A 22,205-nucleotide genomic window follows, 5' to 3' on the forward strand; every position below is an offset into this window, starting at 1 on the left:
CAGCTTTCTGGTTAAATGCTTCTGAATGGAAATTGCCTGTAGTTAAATGAAGACAGGCCAAATGAAGTTCAGAGTGAGACTGAAACAATTCTGTAGCAGAGAGCGCCATCTGCAGGGCTTTTGTTGATAGTTCACGCTTTAGTACCTCACGTTCAAGGGCAGGTAAACGCAGGTGTTGAAATTAAGAGAGGACGGCGGATGTCGGGTACAAGTAAGCATTACCAACTGCACTCACATCTTTTTTTAAATATAATATCTTCGTATACACATCATAAAAAATGTACTACTTATACTTTAGGATTACTTTGTTGTTTCGGGTGCAGTGACTATGCAATAGTACTGTGAAATAACAAAAAATACTTGTGCCGCAATACTTCATGCATTAAGGTAAATGTACTGCAGTGTATTGTAATACTGTAGTCTCTGGTATATCTTACAAAATCTATCACTTATATGATCATTTTCCTATGTCTAAAAAGTCAACTTGTATACAATGCCTTCGCCCGGCTTTTTGTTTGTTTTTATTTCTCGGATCGGAGCAGTATAATATTCTGCTTTTACTGACCTGCTTTAAGTATTGCACGGGCTAGGATAGCCGTTCCACATAGATCGGAAAACCTAAAAATGAAAAAGACATATGCAGTGTTTCATTAAATGTTGTCTAAGTATTTGCGAGAAAAGAGCTCCTTTTTTTATGATTACTGTACTGTACATAATTCTGTTCAAGCAGGACTAAAGACGTCGTTTCCTTTGCGCGAGTCTGTGTGTAGCAGCACGCCAGTGGAAGCGCTGCGGACGGTCAGTTTTGCATTTGCATTTTATTTTACAGGAATCTGAATTTTATTTGCACGATAAAAAAAAAATAATAATAACGCGAGAGTTTGCAAGTTGCCTTTCGACTGTACAACTGTCAAAGGTAGAGAGTGGAATCGCGCATGACCCAACACATTACTGTAGTACTGTACACGGACTCGGGAGATAATATCTATTAAAAAAAAAAATTACAGAGGTAAGACTTGGGAGACTACCGCTAACATGCTCGTGTTGGCACCTCTCTGGACATTTTCCTTCGTTTCGTTTTCTTTTACTCCAGCCAATTGTCATGCAGCTGCATTCAATTACTACTCTAAACATATTTTTCCTGTCTCCTTTAGCAGCACAAGGAGGCTTTTTCCTCCTCCTTCGTATAAAAGTCGCCATTTTGCTTCAGTGCCTAGTATTAAAAGCTTCATGTGTTATTTTTTTTAGTGTAAAGCGAACACTTCTTTTTTCGCATTTGTCTGTATTTTTATTTTTTATTTTCCTAGTATGGCTAGGGTAAAGGAAGTACCTCATAATTTGCATATTAATGAGGGAAAGTGGAAAGTAGCTGCATAGAGGTGAAAGCGTTCACTTGTTTTAATTTGCTTTCCCACCCCCCTCCCTTCGATTCACAGCAGGAGCCCCACGAGTGACTGCTGCCCATGACGAGTGCTGGTTAAGGATCAGACTCCCGAGACAGCAGGTGTGTGATTGCCATGTAACATAAAAGGCAACTCGCAGAGTGCACAGCGGTGACCCCACGTGGCGACCCGGGCCACCCGGCCACTCGTGTTGGTGTGGGGAGGGTGATTCCAACACGCCAGGTAGGTGTGTGCTTTGGCATGTCAGTGTGTGTGAGTTGAGGGGGTCAGTGGTTTGATTTTGCAAGCCAACTGCACAAGCATATTGCACCGTATTTGGCTGACTGATAAAATAATAATAATAATAATAATAATAATAATAATAATAATAAAGTTTGCAAGAGGTGTACCGGTATTATATATATATATATATATATATATATATATATATATATATATATATATATATTAGTTTCTGTAAAGGGAGTGATGTTTAAAATATAATAACCCTCTTATATATGTATTAATTAACATGCTGTATCATTCTGAAGTACTGTCCGATGCTATGGTTCCCTCATTTGCATACATGTGAAGAGTAAGCCTAAACACTTTGTGTCAGTCACGCTGAATAAACAGGAATACAGTGGGGACTGGGGTGGATACCACAGTAAACAACTGATGGAGGGACGGACCTGTCACTTAAGAACGATGACATGTGTCATTTACATGGGCTTGCTAATTAATTAGCACGTGTGCACTGAATTGCTTCCTTTATTGTCATTTTTCATAATTAGTGCCCCGCTCCCTTTTAATAAGCCAGCTTGTCCTAGTTTACCTTCATGTTCTACAGTGTCATTTCTTAACCATTCAAATCAATTAGTTAAGATATCCAGAGCCCCAGTAACTGCCACTTAAAATGAATAATTCAGACCTGGTGAAAAAGAATAAATAATGTGCTGTCTGATTATGTACATTATGTACCTATGTACATTATGCCTATCTTCTTGTGTACAGTATCTTTCTGAAGTATATAAATCTAATTTCTTTTTTTAAATTTTCTTATTTAGTCGTCACCAATTATTTTTTATTATTTTCTCCCCATTTAGAATGTCCAATTATTTTTAGGCTCAGCTTACCTCTACCACCCCCGCGCTGACTCGGGAGGGGTTAAGACTTACACACCTCCGAAACGTGTGCCGTTAGCCGTTCACTTTTTTACACACTGCAGACTCACCATGCAGCCACCTCAGAGCTACAGCGTCGGAGGACAACGCAGTTCTGGGCAGCTTACAGGCAAGCCCGCAGGCATCCGGCCAGACCACAGGGGTCGCTGGTGCGCGGTGAGGTGAGGGCACCCTGGCCGAGCTAAGCCCTCCCCCCCTGGGCGGCGCTCAGTCAGTTGAGGCCCTTAAATCAAATTTCTTAACAGCTTTTTAGTCATTTAGGGCCACCTGTCCGATGCTATCGTTTAATATTTAAAGTATAATTCATGTGCAGTAAATTAGTGTTACCCCTGCATAATGCTACACACTTACCAATACACTCAGTTCTTGGGTGGAAATGCTTGGTGTAGGGACCGTCTCTCAGTATAGCAGTATGTTGAAATGTTGCTATTAGTCTGAGTGCTGAGTGTTGCTACAGTGCAGATGTGCCTGTGTTCCAGGTATGGCTGACTCCAGTAAGAGCACAGCACGCAGTGGGGGTCGAAGTCGGCCCGCCTCAGAAGAGACTGCCAAAAAAACAGCTGCCACGGGCAACAAGCATGGTGAGCGTTTCTACTCATCTTTCATTTCCACACTGAATGCTAGTTACCTAATGAAAAGGGATCACAAGTGAATTAAGTTATACTTATGCTGTAGTGTGTCACTAACAGGAGCTGTAAGGAATGGGCAGTTAGGCACAAGTCTCATCTCTCTAGGAAAAATTCAAACAGTCTGTGATGGTGACAGTCGGATTGGAATTATTTGTACTCAGGGCGGCTAATGTAATTTACACTGCACATCTGGGCAGGATTTTACGAACATATAGTTTCACTTTGAGGAGAGCTTCTGGGATTATAAGAAACAAAGTCAAGCAGACTAACGTCTCCACAGGATTATACATTAATTATGGCGCTGTTATATGAAGTTTATAAATGTATGTTCACTACACAGCTTTAGTCACAAGCCCACAAAGATGAGCACTCTCTATTTTTAAGAATGCAGCAAATATGCAGATAACTTCCGTTTCAAATACCACATACCAAGACTGGTGTTTCCTGCCCTGTGGCTTAGTTTTCCATCTTTATAATAGCCTCTTAATACAGCCTACAATGAAAAAAACATGCCTGCAGGCTAGGCTTATTTCAGCATGAAATGCACTCGAAATCCCCCAAAACAAAGACCATACAGCTTAACATTAGATGTCTTCCACTGACTAATGAATCAAGTCCTGAGGGCCCCCTTTTCACATTTTTGCCAGTACTTGACAAAAACAAAGCTAGTCTCATTTAGGCCCTGCTTCATTCTACACCATTCCTATACAGCTTTTCTTATTTGAGCTCTGCTGTTTTTCATGAAACTGCCGCAAGCTGATCCTCTCAATACAGGTGTAAAAAAAATGACCCGGTTTCTGTACAAACATCGGTATTATATTTGAAAGAACAGCAACGATGCTTTTATTATCTGCTGTAGGTTTTGATCTGCAGTTTGTGTTAATTTAGTCATTTTATTTTATTTATAAGGGTGAATCAAACGTTTACTTGACTTTGAAAACAATACCATATTGTATGTTAAGTGGTTTAGGATTCATCTAAATTGGTTAGATTCGTAAATGCTACACTTTACTGACCTTAATTAATATGGTTAAATATGGTCAGAGTTGCAAATATGATTTTTTTAAGATGTATTAAACTGCTGGTAAATTAAGTGTTAAATCCATACAATTTTCAGCAGTTTCCTTTCCCATTAGTCACTAAGCTCCAACCAGATTACTTTTTCAATGGTAAAGATACTGGTAATTGGGTTAAATATTCCATTTGAGGGAAAATATAAATGGGTGCAACATTCAGAGAGTTAATTTTCTTCTGATCAATTCTGCATAGGAAGTTTTTCTCTGATCCCTAACCCAGCAGTCGTAGTTGTTATAGCAACACATATATTTTAACATTCAAAACAGCCTTCTGAATTTAAATTTCAAATTCATATTCATAGTTCACTTTTGTTCCAGTGAAAACAAACGTGCCCCAGTTTTTCAAGCCAAGAAATACATAGAAGCGAACCCACTCTGAAAAAAAGACTGGAAACACCCTCATAAAAGCAGTTTTTTTCAGTAAACCGAAGTTGATGAATCCTTTTGCATTTTAGTTTTATCTAATCCAGTCTGAATGCAAAAAGGACAAGCCATCATGAGTGAAATTCTTTTTGCTAAAATACTGTTCCTTGTTCCCATAGCAACAATCTCAAAGCTAACCCTTATATAATTAACCGGGAACTAATGTTAAATTAAAAATGCATATCCAGCTTTATGGCCTGACAGAGTGGATAAACTCTCACATTTCCATTAGCCAGTCATAAATGTTTTAATTTCATGAAAGATTTGTAAGTGACCTCCATGGGTAACATTCTCCAATTCGTCATTGGCATGGGTTTTTCACAAAGGACAGACATGCCCTCTTACCAAACAAGAATAGAAAGCACATTTAATTTGGGACTTTCTTCTGTTATACAAGGATTTATTCCATGCTCCATAGTGAGATTAGGGCTTTTACTGAGCAGCTCTTATAATTGCTCAGAAATGTAGCCGTTTTCCCGAGCGTTTGCCATGGTTATAGCATGCAATTACTGTAGTTTACCATGGTTTTTCACACCACTCTGGGATTTACAGTGCTTACCTATGCTTTTCCAAGCTTTATGCTTTATTACACTTTGCCATGTTTAACTCTGAGAAGCTTTTATAAGGGAATGTCTGAAAGAAGAAACTTAATTCTGTTAGAAATGCCATTGAGAAACAAAAGCTTATTGAACCTTACCTTTTGCCAGTCAAATACCAGAACACTTTTTTTTTTTTAATATATATCAAAAAAGAAAAAAACATGATTGCACTTTTAATTCACAAGAGACCCAATAATGCTTCTCGGGGTACACTCCTTGTGGTTAAGGCCAGTTGTGGCTTAAAAAGAATCGAAAATACATTCAAATGCTTGTGTAGCTGCACCGTGACAAGTGATTGAATTAACACAGCACTAAGTGGAACTACAGCACATTAATTACAGAACTTGGGACGCTAATCAGTTTGGATAAACAGGGACAGTCAGTGGCAGTGAGATAGTGTAAATGCCATGCAAAGTGTATCAATTTAGCAGTCCCCATCAATCAGAAGAAGAGTTCTGAGAGTGTAATAATTCCTCTTTTCAACAGCATCTCTTCATCGGTGGCCACAGACCACTGCTCACTATATTTTACTGTTAATTAAATGTTGAAAAAAGGCCTGTTGTTGCTGACCTGATTACACAGGCATGAAATTAACGTAATCAATCAGCTTCTGTTTGAAAGCTGAAACTTAAAGGTGGATTACTGCTCGGGGGTCGTCACTTGATTTATACAAGATCCAATTTCGACAGCCGAAGATTGTGTTAATTTGTACACACTCTTCAACCGGGTGCAATTAAAAGCTTGAAGGACCCTTCAAAGGTAAATAGGAAATTAGGAGATACTCTGGTCTCCCAGTCAAGGTCAATTTAGAAAAGATTATGCCTGATCAAAGTGTCCCAAAGTAAAAGCACAGCTAAGTGTAATTACACATGGTAAGGACTGCATTGTAAAGCCTAGAGAGTTACGTAAAACATTTCAAGCCATGGTAAACTATTGTAAATGCATACTATAAGCATACTGTGTACATTTACATTGGTAAACATTTATACAGCGTTTCTTTGCTCAACCAGAGCATGACAGCATTCGAAAGGATACTGCTGTCATGAAATAACCACACTCGAATGACATCACAGCTAAGCATAGTATTCAAACTGACTTGACATAGTACCTCCTAAAAGCTTACTGTTAACTGCTGGAGAATAATAACCTGTATCGCTGCCTCTTTAAAACGGTGCCCTTTTCTGTTCTTAACACTTATGATGCAGGAATACAAGGAATGCATTGTTTGTTTTTTAACTGTAGGTGGAGCAGCTGTTGAGAAGATAGAAGGCAAGAAAAAAGGACGCCCCAGAGCTGACAATCAGGAGCTTAGGAACATACCTGTAAGCAAATCAAGGGTGTTGCTGGATATATTTGAAAGATCGTATCAGCGCCCTAAACCTGGCAAACCTGCACTATAGCAGACTTTCATTACAAACACCTGCATGACTAATGAAGAGTGAAACAGCTTTTATCTAGAGGTACCACATAATGGCTATTATGACCTGCTATATCATACGGTCGCTCCTAACCACCAATGCAGGTCTCTGCCATGTTGGTCGTTAACACTTCAATATTACACCGAGATCATTTGCAATTACTGCTGTAATTCATGATTTCATTCACTTTCTGTTTAAAAAGTGACCCTAATTATATCATATTGATGGGCATTAACTTTGGGGATCAGTGGGCAGTAACTCAGCATGATACTAGTGTAGCAGACCTTGTAATACGATTTGCTATCGTTCCTATCAGTGTCCTGCATTTCCCAGCTTTGGCTTTTGTGCTGTAGTGGAAGTGTGTTTCATCCTTAACCACTGCTGAATTCCTTCTCTCAGAATAAAGACACAATAGATGGAGAAAGAGTTTTGTTTTTTTAAGAACAAAGGAAAATTGCATCCATTTGGCGTGGATGTGAAATTAAAAACTATAATAGTTCTCCAGGCAGCTGTAACGTGGGCAGCTAACTTGTAACAGTTGTTAATGAATATAAATGTCGAGGATTCATTTTGAATGTCAGCAGAAATGCCAGCTACTGCTGATGTCGAGTTTTAAAAATAATGAGGCCCTTTCTTCACCTGAAGAACAAGCAGTACAAAGTTAATGCATGGGTCTTCCATCACTTAGCTGTTGCAAGTCAGACTGTAGGCTATTCAGTCATGCTCTGTCATCTACCCTTGACAATCTTGCTGCACTACTCTGGCTGGATTCCCCCTCTCTTGAGATTTCAGAGCTCATTATTAGTGTGTTTTGTGTGATATGTGGTAAATTAGCAGGATCCGTTTTCAAAGGGAATTGCGACCGCTCTGAGCTGATTGGTTTTCTTATATGCTGTACAGCTGACAGGACTGTTGTTTTGTAAAGAAGTCGATCTTCATTTTCCTGTTGATTTACCTTCTAAGAATAATGTGCCCATTGATCCCGGTAGCTTACAGTTTTTTTTTTTAGTCATAACACTTAATGACCACTAATTTAATGAAGTTTTTGTTTCAGGAGTATGGACAGTGAAGGACAGTAGACATTGGGGTCAGGCAATTGCGCCTTGGTCAAGCATTTAAATGCATCATGCACAATCAATTCAATACATCCCCGCCCCTTCACCAAGTTTGAGGGGTTGTCCTATCATCTAAATAGCAGCCTTGTTATAGGAATTGCTGTGGATTTGCCACCATAATTTGAAAGCGTTTTTTTTTACCGTTATTGCTCGGGATTCATGTCTGTTTTAGTATTATTATTATTATTATTTATTTCTTAGCAGACGCCCTTATCCAGGGCGACTTACAATTGTTACAAGATATCACATTATACATTATTTCACATTATACAGATATCACATTATTATTACATACAATTACCCATTTATACAGTTGGGTTTTTACTGGAGCAATCTAGGTAAAGTACCTTGCTCAAGGGTACAACAGCAGTGTCCCCCACTGGGGATTGAACCCACAACCCTCCAGGCAAGAGTCCAGAGCCCTAACCACTACTCCACACTGCTGCTGTATATAAACTGATGCGCCATGCTTCTCTTTGATATTAAATACTGTAATGGCAGTTTGACTGAGATATTGCTTGTCCATAGATACCAAATTAATATCAAACGAAAAAACGGGTATTGGATTATTATAAGATTGTATGGTAATATAGGATTAGGATTGAGCGTGAATGGCATGTAATAATGCTGCAGCATTATTTGCTTCGATACATATAATTAAAAAGCACAGTGTTTGCTTGTTCTTTTTATATAGCTTTTTAATCTCCAACACCATTGTCTGCAGCGCAGAGACAGACATTCGTGAAATGTCATTAAAATACAAAGCCTTCAGCACCTGCCTTCCACCTCAAGTATTGGGGTGTTTGAAGAGCAATATACAATTCTTCTTGAAGGGGGACACGCTACAGACGATATTGCAAATACACGATCCCAGAGGTTAACACAGTATTTTCATTGTCACACTTATCACTGTCTGTAAGATCCCGGGAGCACAAGAGCCAGTGTGCACATTAGGCAGGCTGGTACAAAGCGTGCGTACTGTACCAGGCATGAAGTGATTACTGAAGAAGCCAGGGGCACATTCAGTGCCAGACCTGCAAACAATGAGATCTGTGTGCAAGCCAGTGCTGTACACTGTTTAGGCCAGGCTGGATTATTATAATTATTATTATTATTATTAGTAGTAGTAGTAGTAGTAGTAGTAGTAGTAGTATTTATTTCTTAGCAGACATCCTTAGCCAGGGCAACTTACAGTTGTTACAAAATACCACATTAGAAAATATCACAATACAGATAAGAGCAGTTACAAAGTACAGTAAAATCAGTAGAAAATAAGATCCAATTCAAATAACAGCAAAATAAAGAATACAGTAAATAATTACATTTAAGAGCGAATTCGACTAAGAGCAGTTAAACTTATAGTAAAGATATTTGCTTATAAGAGTAAATTCCATTAAGAGCACATAGTAAGTACGATAACTGGATAAGAACGATTTCAAATAAGAGCAATTACATAAAACATGACTACGGGTAAAAGTAAAATCAAGTACAAGAAACAGAAAGTAGTTCTAATTAAGAGCAGTAGTAGAATACGGCAAAATATGGAGCAGTTCAGTGCAAGTACAAGATGATGCAAGCACTGGTAGGATTGGGTGCCATCTAGTCCAGTATAGTTGAGAGCTGTGAGGTTTACAGATGCTGTCTGAACAGGTGTGTCTTGAGGATGTTTGAGTAGACACAGAATACTGGTACTGTTATGTACAACCTACTTTAAAATGAGCCAAGATAATTAAATATATTGTTTAATATCCAAAAAAAAGTTTGATATTCCTGAAACTACCCTAGACATTTATTCAAAAATCCGTCTGCTATCTTGAAATGTGTTCATGTATATCAAAATGTATTTTATTCGTAAAAATAAAAGTTTGCTCTGAAGTGAAATCCATTTTAAAAGGTCCCAAAGTCTACGACTTTGCTTAATTTATTGGGGGCTAGGGGATTTGGCCAAGCATTCTGTTTACAGAGTAGACAGGAACTTCTGTTTAATGTTTCAACGGAAGGATTGGATTTCTTAACTATTGTTATGCTTGGCACCGTTAACAAATTTTCATAACAATTAAATGTTGAAACTTAAATTCAGGAAACTCATTTGCATGGCAGATCTGCCTTTGGAATTACCCCATGGTCTCACTAATTTCCAAAACATATGGGGGAGTCTGAATTTCATTACCCAGTGGCCAGACAATAGGCCTTCAGCCCAGTGGGTTTGAGGCCAAACAGAAACCTGCGCAGGCATTTAACTACAGTCCCTCAAGTTTTCCTGAACTGCCTTTTTAAATACACCTTGCACTGGATCTACTTTCTGACTTTCTCCTTCTGTATAATTCTCCTGTATCTGCATGGCTTGTGTGATCAATGCTAACCTCTTACTTTACTGTGTAGGCAAGCATGGTGACTCAGTGGAAAGAAGAGTTTAAGAATCGCTCTCGAGTAAAATGCCCCAGCTCTGGGTGCTGGCTAGAATTCCCAAGTGTCTATGGATTAAAGTACCATTATCAGCGTTGCCAGGGGGTAAGGCTCCGTTTTTAAAGCCATGGGGCGAATTTTGAAAGCACCTCAAATATGGGATTGCATCAACCATTTAAACTTAATCATCATTGTGGCATTCCAAGGCTGATCAAATCAATACCTCAGTTTAATAAAAAAAATGTAATTAAGTAAATTTATTATCAACTGCTCTTACTCATTAGTAACCTATTTACAACCAGATCCCTAATTCCGATGTGGTTATCCTTCCCTGCATTGACTAAGGGACAGGCACTGAAGACTTTTACTCCAGAAGTCATTCAGCTTTGCCCTAGTGCCTGTTTTTTTCAGTAAGACCCCCTATATTTATAACCAAGGACTGATCCCTGAATTCCATGCAAAATGATATTTCACCGGTATGTTGATTGTAAGCAGCGGGCCATTGATCTGCTTTATTTGAATCCACTTTTCACTTTTTCTGCTTCAACGCTCCTGTCTGCAGACATCTTCATGCTGTATTATGCTGTTCACATAAAACAGGAACAAAACTGCATAAGTTATCCACCGCATGGTCGTCGAGTGCTGTGAGATTGTTTGCCTGTTTAACATGCTTAGTAAGCTAGTTTTATTACCTGTGGAACAGCTGAGACTAATTGGCACTAATTGCATTGTAGCCACTGCGATGTACCAATAGTCTTTACAAGATTCAAAATGTCCTTGCTTGTTTTTTGTTCAGGCTACAATATCAGAGAAACTGAACCACCAGTGTCCTTATTGTGAAGCTGCATTTGCATCTAAAACCCGTGTGGAGAAGCACAAGGCGTGGAATCACGCTGATAGAGTCTCGCAAGAACCAACAGCTGGCAGTGAAGCAGACAATGAAGTGCACAAAACGCCAGTGAAGGGGAGTGCTAAGAAAAGGTACTGGGCATGCATTTCAGGGGGCATTCTCTAAGGATGTCATTTACGAAGTTCTCAAGATCCTACAACGCCATTGTATACTGACCCAGAAAAGGTGAACCTTTTTTTTTTTATTGTGGCTGTGTTTGTGTTTCACGCAGAGCTGCGGAAAGTTCTGACGCTTCCCCAATCAGAAGCAAAGTAAAGAAGACGCGGGAGGTGTTCCAGCACTCTCAGAACGGAGAGTATGTCCCACAGAAAGCAGGCAGGAAACACCAGCAGGGGGCGGCCTCCGAGGCTTCTCCCACGACTTCCGGAGGCAGCGAGGGCGAGGCAGGAAGCTTCCCTGAGGAGGACCCAGAACGAACAAGGCACAGTAAGATTATTACACTCTGTAGACTAGCAGGGCCTGGCACAGCACCCTACTGATCCCTTCAGAGACAGATGCAACACTTTCCACAAAAACAGTGCAAATTGCACCCTGGTTTTTGATTTGTTGTGTTGTGGTTGAAGCGAACAAAACATTAGATTCCCCCCTCGCAACTCAAACGGAAGATAATCAGTAATTAAGCTTACAATCCCCTTGAAAATTGATGAAGATCACCTGCTGTATGTGGTGACAAAAACAACCAGGCCTGCCTTTTTAGTGTGCTTCTCCAGATAGTATCCTAGCAACAGCATTCCCTTGTGATCTGGTACCAGTATTCAGACAGTGCAGCAGACAGTAAACAAACTCTGATGTCATTGAAACCATCACATGTGGATGCTGTTATCTTTTTGAGCATAAATAAAAATAGAAGTCATGAACAACACTGACACTAACAAGGTACACATTCCCCCAAATGCCTGTGTGTAGTGGGAAATTATGCATAATCTGATGTCATTTAATCAATGTAGTAGTCTTCAGTATTTTACTAGGTGTGTGTTATTATCTACAGCTCCAAAGGTACTTTTAGTACTGCTGTTCATTTTGGTGTTTATGTCAATGCGTCGATACACTGTCAGTATGTATCAGTGGTAAAGAGGCTGACATCTCCCCAGTCTCAGTATTTAGATAAGGAGTGACAGTTGAAAAAGGGTGTGTATTTCTTGTTGATTGAAATGGTTTGACTTGATTGTTTTAATCTTCGCTCGAGCCAGGAAGGAAACAGAGAACCCCGAAGAAGTTCACCGGGGAGCAGCCTTCCATTTCAGGAACATTCGGCATGAAAGGTAACTTTACACATTGTGCTGGTAGCAGGGGCCGTTTTCAACGCTCTGTTCAACCAAAGTGTAAAAACAAATGTAAAAAGCAAAACACTTTGCAAATAACCACCAGTATATGTCATCTTTCATTCTTTTTATGTCCAGTTATAGCTTTCTAACCTGTAAGGAATCAGATCTTGAAGCTTTCAAGGTTCCAATGTTCTACGTGGAGTAAAAATGTTTGAAAGTATAATTCTGTATTTAAGGTTTGACCAAATCAGAAGAGAAGGTAAAGTCTGGGCGAGGAAAGAAGGTTGTAGGAAACGATTGTAAAAAAGAGCCGAAGAGGAAAGCACAGGGCGCGAACCTTCGCAAGGACCCTGTCTCCTATTCCCCAGGTAAACCCACACTGAAACAAACATAGCAAAACGCAGCTATACGTGTGCATAGGCTCAGGATTTCAATCCAGTGATGATTACAGGGGAGAATTTTAATGAGCATCAGAGCTCCCAACAAAATGTTGTCGCTCTAAAACAGATATGGAAAATTGATTCGCAATATTTGCTAATAGAAAACACATTTTTATTTGCATAAAGTTTTGCATGCCTATTGTGAAAACAAGGATATTAATCTGCGATAGGGACCAATTGAAAACAGTACAAGTGTATGTACAGTAAACGCTACGTGGCATTAATTACTTCATATTTTAAGGATCTAAACTGTGGCGGATCTACATGCTGTTGATCTATTTTAGACCTACTTCTTTGTATAATCACTAAGCTTTGGAGTACTGGAGCAAAAGCTTGGGGTGTCTGTTAAAGAGGAAAGTGTCGGCATAGTGATGGAACAGCCCCCCCCCAACCTACCCCCACCCCCCCAGGAACACGGTTGCCATTGTGATGGGGCTGTTGTGTTGATGTCACTCACCAGGGAGCAAGGAGGAGAGGTGGCAGCAGGTTATCACGGAGAAGGGAGAGGTTGTCTGTCCGACTTGTTCTCTCATCTCCAGGAAAACTGTCCCTGGACTCAAGAAACACATGGAGATCTGCCTGAAGGTATGTGCAGAGGGTTTTTATCTTCTTGTTGTTAGTGTTTTCTGTCTAAATGGTTTATTATTAAGACTGTAAGAAAAGCCTGCCCTTGACGTGTTTGAAAAGAGCATCTCTTTAGCATCCTGGTTCAGTTCACAGCTGTATTCCAAAGCTAGTTATGCATTTGGTGGGTGGTGGTTTTGGTTTCTTGCTGCACTTTGAGAGCAGAAGTTGAAACCAGCAGAGGACATTGACCAGCTCCAGCCACTATAAGAGAAACCACACATAATAAAACTTCACAATAGGTGGCAGAATTAACCAAATGCAGAATTCACAGTGAACTAATGATTACTTCATATTTTAGTGTACCCTTCAGCATGTCTTGGCACTGTATTGGGACACAGGGTGGTCGTGTATAATAATCATTTTTCATCTCTACGACCCTCATATCACAACACCGCCTCATTGTTGGAGGATGTCTTATGTTTTGTTCATTGATTTTACAGTAAAAACGTAAAAAGAAATAAAAGGCAATGTTGTGCTAAGCCTTTGCTCCACAGCTCTTTTTTTTCAATATAAAATAACAGTTTATTTATAAAACCTCTGAGCGATATACGAGCATCATAGTTAAAGACTTCTTGCAGGGTTTGTTTCTTTGTGAATAACATATTCGAGAAAATCCATCCGTGGTCAGCCTGTTCGTAATACTACAAAGGCGGTCCCTGTAAGAAACCAGTAGCCACATCCGCCAACATTTTGTACCAGTACTGAAAAAAACATAATAAAGGTGGTCTGTGATTGTGCTACCCACAGAAACAAACACATACTTTAGCTTTCATTCTAGTGCTGTTAGAAATGATTCATTTTTAATTACTTAGATAATTCATTCACATATGGGTTCAGTGCTGTTTTGACCCACCAAGAGTAAAGTAAAGTAATGTTCAGTACTGATCATGCTTCATACCTACTCAAGCAATGTACATTTTTTCGAGAAACCTTTTAACCCTGTGCTGCCTGCACAGATTTTTCTTTTCTTTTAATAAAATAAAAAGTAAGGTCCAATTCCCAACAACTGCTGTTCTCCAGCAAGCCAGTTCCTGCAAGGATCCACAGTTCTGCTTGGAGTTTTGTCCCATCCCCAGGCTTCTGTTCTTTCTGAAATCAATGACTGTGGTCTTGTGTTCTTAGCTGCAGGATGCCCTGAAGTGTCAAGACTGTCAAAAGCAGTTCAAGTCCAAAGCAGGCTTGAATTACCACACAATGGCAGAACATATTAACAAGGTGAGCCGCACTGGAGCATCTGAGGGCACAGGTTCAACAAGCTTTGCCTGAATGAAACATACTGTTTGTATAGCATTGGTACTTAATAAAATACACAATAGGTACAGTACTTAATAAGTAAGTGTGTGTGTGTGTAGGGAGGGGGGAAAAATATATTTATATCTAACATTGGACCCTATAATATAAGTAAATATATATAGAAAATGCTTTTAATACATATTAGCGATAATGTTCAGTCTTCAGGGCCAACCCTTTTAAGTAACTATAGAAACTTGGCACTAGGTTGAAGGCTGACGTATTACATGAGGAAAAACAAGTTTTAAAATGTGCCTGGAGACCAGATTGTGTTCCCAGTGGCTGTTATTGCCTGGGGCTAGTGCTGATCTGAGGAGCAGAAATAATATGTGGTGTCTTCACCACAAGACAATCTGGAGCTTTCCGATCAATCCCAGCACAGTGCGAGTTCTAGCAGTGGAAACCCAGCAGTGCAAGATGCTAATGTTCCTGAGAAAACTCTTTTGTTATTGATTCAGAGTAATCTTGTGCAGAATAAATACTGTGGTCTTGTCCGGCATTGCTTGCTAACGTACTATAAAAAGATCTGTTGACTTATTGTTTCTGTAGCCCAGTGCACATAAAGACAGCTTTCCAGACGAACAGGAAGAACGGGACAGACTACGGAAGGTTCTCAAACAAATGGGCAAGCTGAAATGTCCTAATGAGGTAAAAAAAATATATATATATATAGATATATAATAGATGGGCTTCAGTGAGTTACAGGAAAATAATTCCATTTAGGGTTTCTTTGACGTCATAAATCACGAGACCGAAGGTCGAGTAATTTATAAACTCTGTTGTAATCTCTGTTGTGCTGGGTCATATTTTTAAAGGGGCAACGAACCCGTGTTTGGTGCAATCCTTCACAATATATATATATATATATATATGAAGGAGCCATTTAGAGATTCAAAAAACCATCAGTGTTATATTAAGAGTCCAGTAAAACTCTTAACTCCCTCGGCTGGGGCTTTGTGTAACTGGGCCTCCTGTTTGTTCTTGTCCCCCCCAGGGCTGCACAGCCACCTTTTCCAGTCTGATGGGCTACCAGTATCACCAGAAGCGCTGCGGAAAAGACCCTTCCGACACAGAGAAGCCTGTCTTTGTCTGTAAACACTGCAGGAAAAACTACAAATCCAAGGCTGGCCACGACTACCACATCCGCTCCGAGCACAGCACTGTGAGTGCCTCCACACCATTTATAAAGAGCCATTCACAGATATAAACAGTGCCCTGAAGCACGGTACAATTGCATAAAACACCATTTAGAAATTATAAAGTTTGAAATTCAGCAGACACATCGGGGCTTGGTTTTCCAGTTGCAGACTGATAGATTTTTGTAAAATGGGTAGTTATTAGTTATGGGAGGTCCTGTGCTGATCATTGACCTACAATGATATCATGTGCCTTGTTTTACAGTCCCCATAATCTTGTCAGGGTTTTGTACCCCAGTTTCTTCTTGGTTATTTTGCAATGTGGATTGGGGTCCCTGTGTGTGCAGAGTCCGAAGCAGTCGGAGCAGGTTGCTGCAAGGGAGGAGGAGGAGGAGGAGGAGGAGATAGAGGACTTCGAGAGGACCCCCAGTGGCAGAGTGCGCCGCAGGTCTGCCCAGGTCGCTGTCTTCCATCTGCAGGAGATCGCAGAGGATGAGCTGGCCAAGGACTGGAACAAGCGCAAGATGAAGGACGACCTGGTCCCTGACATCAAGAGAGTAAGAGCCAGCAAATCAAGTGCTAGAACTGTACATACGAACGTGGGCTGGAACAAGGTTCCTGCTTTGACTATTACTTCATTTAAACTCAGCGTTGCCAAGTACCACATTCAGTATTACCATCCCGCGTTATAATCTATATCAACTGTCTTGGTAACTTGCAATATAAAGCCCTGCAGTCTTAGTTACAGTGCTGAGATTCATTCAGTTTTTTAAACCCCCCATTGAATGACAATGCAATTTGTCAATATTCTGTTTTAAAAAATAAGAACAAGGGATATGGCGGTGATAGCTGTTAGGAAAAGGATACACGTGTTGAAGTTAGCGTTTACAGAAACAATGTTACACAAATCTGTTTGCATGTGTTTGCTGAATGCTGTCCACAGTCTGGTTGTCAGTGTGAATTTGTAAGCGTGTCGGCTTACTGAAACTGAGCTGTAACATTTTGAGTTCTCTTTAATCTAATCTAAGAAGAGAGAAGTTCTCAGGAAGACCAAGGGGAGTCTGTGTGAAACTGGTGGGTGTAAGCTGCTACGCTAAACACCGCAGTGCATTGGAACACTTTTATTTAGAGGTGTTAGACGATAAAAGAGCGATAATAATGCTAATCAGCTAATCGATCCACTGGTGACCGCTTGAATGTAGTAATTCGATTCCACTGCGTCCATAACAAGCTTCATTTAAAAATGATGACCACTTGATAGGCAGGAAAATCCTTGTAACTGTAAAGGAAAGTCAAAGTAGAGACTGGACTAGGGAGGTAGCTCCTGCTTTCATGTCAGTCCTCAAAATCAGTTTGTCACTGCCAGTAACGATTGTATTAACAAATGTGAAACTAGACTTTAGTTACAAGGAGTTGCAAAACCTAGAAATGTTTCAAATGATATGTATCTTGTGTTTCAGCTTAACTACACTCGCCCTGGGCTTCCGAAATTTAACCCCAAAGTGCTGGATAACTGGAAGAAAGAAGTCAAGGAGAAAGGGTTCATCTTCTGTGTGAATAATGTAGGCCAAGTAACTTAAACTCTGTTTCTTAAAGAAGTATGTTATGCTGTGGAAAAGAATATTCCATGCCAGCTGATACAGTATATTAGAGATTTAAACCCAGTCCAGGCCAACAGTATCATAGACAAAAGCCTGCCTGTAATCATTGTATAACACAGAAAATAGCTTTGTTTACACATGGCTCTTATTGGAAACTGCTATTTTGAAATATGCAGTGCAGACATATATTAGAACATCATCTTGCTTTATGGTTTGAAAAAAATGTGCACTCCTTCAAACAGAATTACAGCAGGGCTAATTCTATTCTGATGTGTGTGTTCTTTTTTCTTCCTCCAGCACTGTGAAGCAGTCTACTCAAGTGTTTCAGGTCTAAAAGCCCATTTAGCCAACTGTAACAAGGTATGTACAACCCCCTGTAGCTTTTTCCCAACACTTAGTGGGAAGAGGTTTCCACACAACTGGCCTGTTGTCCTTATTCCTGTAAAGTAGGCAGTCACCTCTGCTTCTACTGCTATCAGTGATGTTTTATCGCAGGAATTGCAATGAAAGTGAATGGCAGAGCTTCCACCTGTCATATAATATTCGTCAGTGTGTGAACCCAGCCCGATGCTGCTGTATTTTCTCATGCAGGAAGGCGGCTCTGTTGGGAAGTACAGGTGTCTGCTGTGCCAGAAGGAGTTCAGCTCTGAGAGTGGAGTTAAATACCACATCGGCAAGACCCATTCGGTGGTAAGGAGTGTCATTCTATTTTCAGGGAAACCTGCCTGTGTGTGACCCCTGCTGTGACAATTCTGTGTCAAGCAGAAGGGAAAGATAACAGGGGTTGATAATAGATGTGAAGGTGATTACTGTACAATAGTGACGATTCTACATTTAATCTGACCACCTTGCATTTTTTTTTTTTTTTTTTTTAACTGATCTATGAACAGAACTGGTTCCGGACTTCAAACCCGGTCTCTCCAAATGGCAAAAGGAAAGAACTCAACAATGTAAAGAAAGACGGAAAGAACAGCACAACCGGAAAGAAGAGGGGGAGGAAACCTAAAGAAAGGCCCCCAGAGCCTCCGCAAAAAGACACGGAAAAGGCTGAATCAAAGACTAGCTCCACAAATGCAACAGATACCACGGCTTCAGCTGCAAACAAAATCACCGGAGACCAGAGAAAAGAAACAAAACCACCTGCGAAGAAAAGGGGGCGAGCCAAGAAAGTGCAGAATAAACCTTAAAAAGAAAGACACCTTTCATAGCGCTTTGGCTGGGATTTTGAAGGAAAATGTTTTAAAAAATACAATAAAAAAATCAGGCTGTACAGTAAATAGATACAACCTGAAGATGAATTCCTGTATTTAGGTTTATTCTGCCCTGGGGAGGGTTATTCATATATATATATATGATACAGTATAGGCAGTTACAGTTTAAGGCATCCGTCCAGTTTTTAGGTTTCTATATTTTTGCGATCCCCTTGTTATATAAAGTCTATTTGTTTTTTTTTAATATTTTTTTTAACCACTAGTGTTTTTCTGACTTGTATGTAGGCTTGTGTTTAAGGAAGGTGTTAAAATGAGCTGTAAACTACAGTATTTATTGACCTCATTCTGGTTAATTTCTGACCACAGGGTTTGCTGTATCAATAGGGTCCATACCTGTCAACTTTTTGGGTGGGGTGGTGGGGATGCAGGTGCGTGGCTAAGTATGTGAACTTGCCTCACTCACTGAATGCATCCGTGCCACAGGACTCCTCTGGGTCCTAAACCCTGCTAGGTACAGACAGGGATTGCAGTAACCACACACCGGTCATGACTTTTGCAGACATTAAAGGTTTGCTGACATAAGGGGGGTTAACAGTAGAGTTATGAGCAAAATACGGGAGAAAATCTGTCCCGTGAGATGTCTGGGAGAAGGCTCCAAGATACAGGAGACTTCGGGTGAATACGAGAGTGTTGACAGGTCTGGGGGTCACGTGGCAGCATGTGTGTCTCAATCCACTCATATATTATTATTTGTTTATTTAGCAGACGCCTTTATCCAAGGCGACTTACAGAGACTAGGGTGTGTGAACTATGCATCAGCTGCAGAGTCACTTACAACTGCGTCTTACCTGAAAGACGGAGCACAAGGAGGTTAAGTGACTTGCTCAGGGTCACACAATGAGTCAGTGGCTGAGGTGGGATTTGAACCAGGGACCTCCTGGTTACAAGCCCTTTTCTTTAACCACTGGACCACACAGCCTCCTATAACTGGATAGTGGCAGCCGTTTCCACTGTCAATATCTCAGTTGAAAGAGTTGTTTTTTTGTTGTCCAGCATTTTCAGAACAGAAGAGGATTGAAGAATAATTTGTCCTTACTGTATTATTTTGATCAATGCATTTTGTATGGCAGCTGAATATACTGTAGAATATAGCAAGCATTTTTTCCTTCTGATTTTAAATATATGTATGTGATACACTGCTCCAGACAGTTAAGGGATATTCACATGTATGTATGTTTATAAAGCTGCTTATGCAGGCACTTCAGTGTGCATAATCGATAGATACCCAGGCTGTATGAGTGTCTGTGGTGACTCCTGTATGAAGGGTTCACAAAAGTCTGGATATGGAAGAAGCAGGACCCCTTTCTCAGCATAGGCTGTAATATTTGCTTATTACCATTACCTCACACATTCACTTGTACCAGCTTTGCATTTAAATGACTACAGGATTTGGGGATTTGTAATGTTAAATACTCACATCCCAGAGTAGCCCCTAATTGTTGGAGCAGAGTATATTGTACCCCCAGAGCATATGTTTGTAAAGTTCTGTGTGCGGAGGAGAGGCAGTGGTTCTGGGGTTGTGATGTTTTGTTAGATTTCCTTATTAAATACAGAAAATGTAGTTTTCTCTCAGATCAAAAGAAAAGTTAAGTCAGCAGCTAAATACTATTCTCTAATATTATTTTTATAAGTGACAGTAGTTTTAAGCCAAGTAGCAAATGTTAGTTGCACAGGAAAAAATCATGTTTACAAAAAAATAGTAATGAAAAAATCAAGTTCATGGAAGATACCGGTAAAAAAAAAGATATATATATATATATATATATATATATATATATATATATATATTTAGAACCTCCATCATCACATACCTGATTCTTTCCTCAGCTGTGGTCCTGCGTGAGTGAGTTAGTGCCAGCATGGCACGTGTGTTGTTTTTCAAAAAGTTGTAAAGTAGATATAAAGGATGCTTTTACAAGAAAAAAAAAATCTATATAACATTGAAATTTTTAAGGATTCATTAATTTCGTGGTGTTAAAAAAAAAAAATTTACATTGTCAATTCATTTGGAACAAACCCCATTTTTGTTGAGAGCTACAATGAACTACGTTTTCTTTTATTGCAGCAATACTGTGATGCTAGTTTTTAGTACTATAACATCGCAATATGCTAAATGCACAGCTTTGTATTGTTTTTTTACTTCCATTTAGACACCATAAACAGGGAGAGGGAATCCTTTTATACTACTGGTAAGATCAAAAATAAATGTGCAGTCTAAAACAGAAGAAGGAGATGAAATCATTTAACTGCCACATCTCTAAAATATTGGGAGACTCCCTTGAGGTAAGGGAAAAATCTAATGCTGGTTTTAAAAGCCTGTTCTGCCTTGCACTTTAAAACTCTCTGTTGTTTTGCACTTTGCATATAAATTGATGAAGCGACTACAAACCCCCTAGCTGTGGAAATATAATATGACTGAGGACTCTAGTTCAAGCAACTTCATTGAGACTGGCACAAGAGTGGGCTCAAATCCCCATGTTTCCAAATGGAATATCATGAGAGCAACAGCTAGAAGAGGCTTCCAAAATCTATTTTTAAAAATCTATAGCCAGACGTGTACCTAACCATTGCATCTGTGTGCTTCCATTGACTGAGCCAAAGCTGGCAGGTGCACCAGGGCGACAGTCTCAGACTAATGAACTCTTTTCTTCGAAAGCCAGTACAAGTTAACAACCTGCAAGCAAAAGTATCTTTTAAATCTATTGATTTGTTCCCTGTTACTGTAGATCTGTAGCTACAACTGTGTGATACAATAAGGTTTTTGGCAATCGCCAGTGTTGCATATGATTTGACTTTCCCTTTTAAGAGTTTTAAAATGCTGTAGTATCGGTAGGTTATTTACAATACAGTAAGCCTTTAAAGTAAGCAATCACGAGGTTTGATTTTTGCAAGCAGCTTATCAAAAAGCCTCCACGACTACGTCCAATTCAGTGTGTTTAGAATCTGTGAAGGAACTATTCATTGCGTCCATCCAGAGAGTAGCAAGTTTACAGTAATAGATTCTCAAAATGTTCTTTTTTTCTCTGTTCTAAAGCAATTGTTATATTTGAGGCATTAATTCAAGGGGGTACTTACTACATATTTGCTTAATCTAAACTTACAATTTTACAATCTGTTGTATTAATTGTGCATAATTACCCTTCATCTAAATAATAAAATGTTGAATAAAGGTTTTTTTTGTTTTTTGTTTTTTAATGGACTGTTAGTTTAACTATGCAAAGCAAGAGATTTTCCACCATACATAAGGAAAGCATTGTTCAATAAAGAGTGGCAGGTTAGAAATGTCCTGCCATAACCTTGAAAAGTGATATATTCTCAACAGTATGACATCACAGTGGTGTGGAATCCTCAGATAGAACAGTCAAAATTCTAAAACTGTTGCCCTTAAATGGACATAGGTTAATTTCTTTATTTGTGTATCATATAAATGAAA

The 22,205-nt window shown here is 39.6% G+C and overlaps 1 protein-coding gene across 4 annotated transcripts; it reads left to right on the forward strand.

The window, feature by feature from the left end:
* The first annotated feature begins 167 nt into the window (after nt 1–167).
* On the forward strand, nt 168–21,937 carry LOC117432265 (zinc finger protein 512B-like). Of its 4 annotated transcripts, none has more exons than XM_059003854.1 (18): nt 168–211; nt 1,437–1,625; nt 3,046–3,147; nt 6,536–6,615; nt 10,209–10,337; nt 11,029–11,213; nt 11,354–11,568; nt 12,333–12,404; nt 12,644–12,775; nt 13,308–13,432; nt 14,597–14,689; nt 15,314–15,412; nt 15,759–15,926; nt 16,248–16,457; nt 17,361–17,462; nt 17,799–17,861; nt 18,093–18,191; nt 18,392–21,937. In XM_059003854.1, exons 3-18 carry the CDS (start codon nt 3,048–3,050, stop codon nt 18,686–18,688), a joined length of 2,169 nt encoding a protein of 722 aa, XP_058859837.1. In that variant the 5' UTR covers nt 168–211; nt 1,437–1,625; nt 3,046–3,047; the 3' UTR covers nt 18,689–21,937. The 4 variants fall into 4 exon arrangements, with proteins under 4 accessions (XP_058859837.1, XP_058859836.1, XP_058859838.1 ...); XM_059003853.1 differs by lacking the exon at nt 168–211 and adding an exon at nt 766–1,009; XM_059003855.1 differs by lacking the exons at nt 168–211; nt 10,209–10,337 and adding an exon at nt 767–1,009.
* The last annotated feature ends 268 nt before the right edge of the window (nt 21,938–22,205 follow it).

The sequence above is a fragment of the Acipenser ruthenus genome, chromosome 29 (assembly GCF_902713425.1).
Source record: "Acipenser ruthenus chromosome 29, fAciRut3.2 maternal haplotype, whole genome shotgun sequence".
Lineage (NCBI taxonomy): Eukaryota > Metazoa > Chordata > Actinopteri > Acipenseriformes > Acipenseridae > Acipenser > Acipenser ruthenus.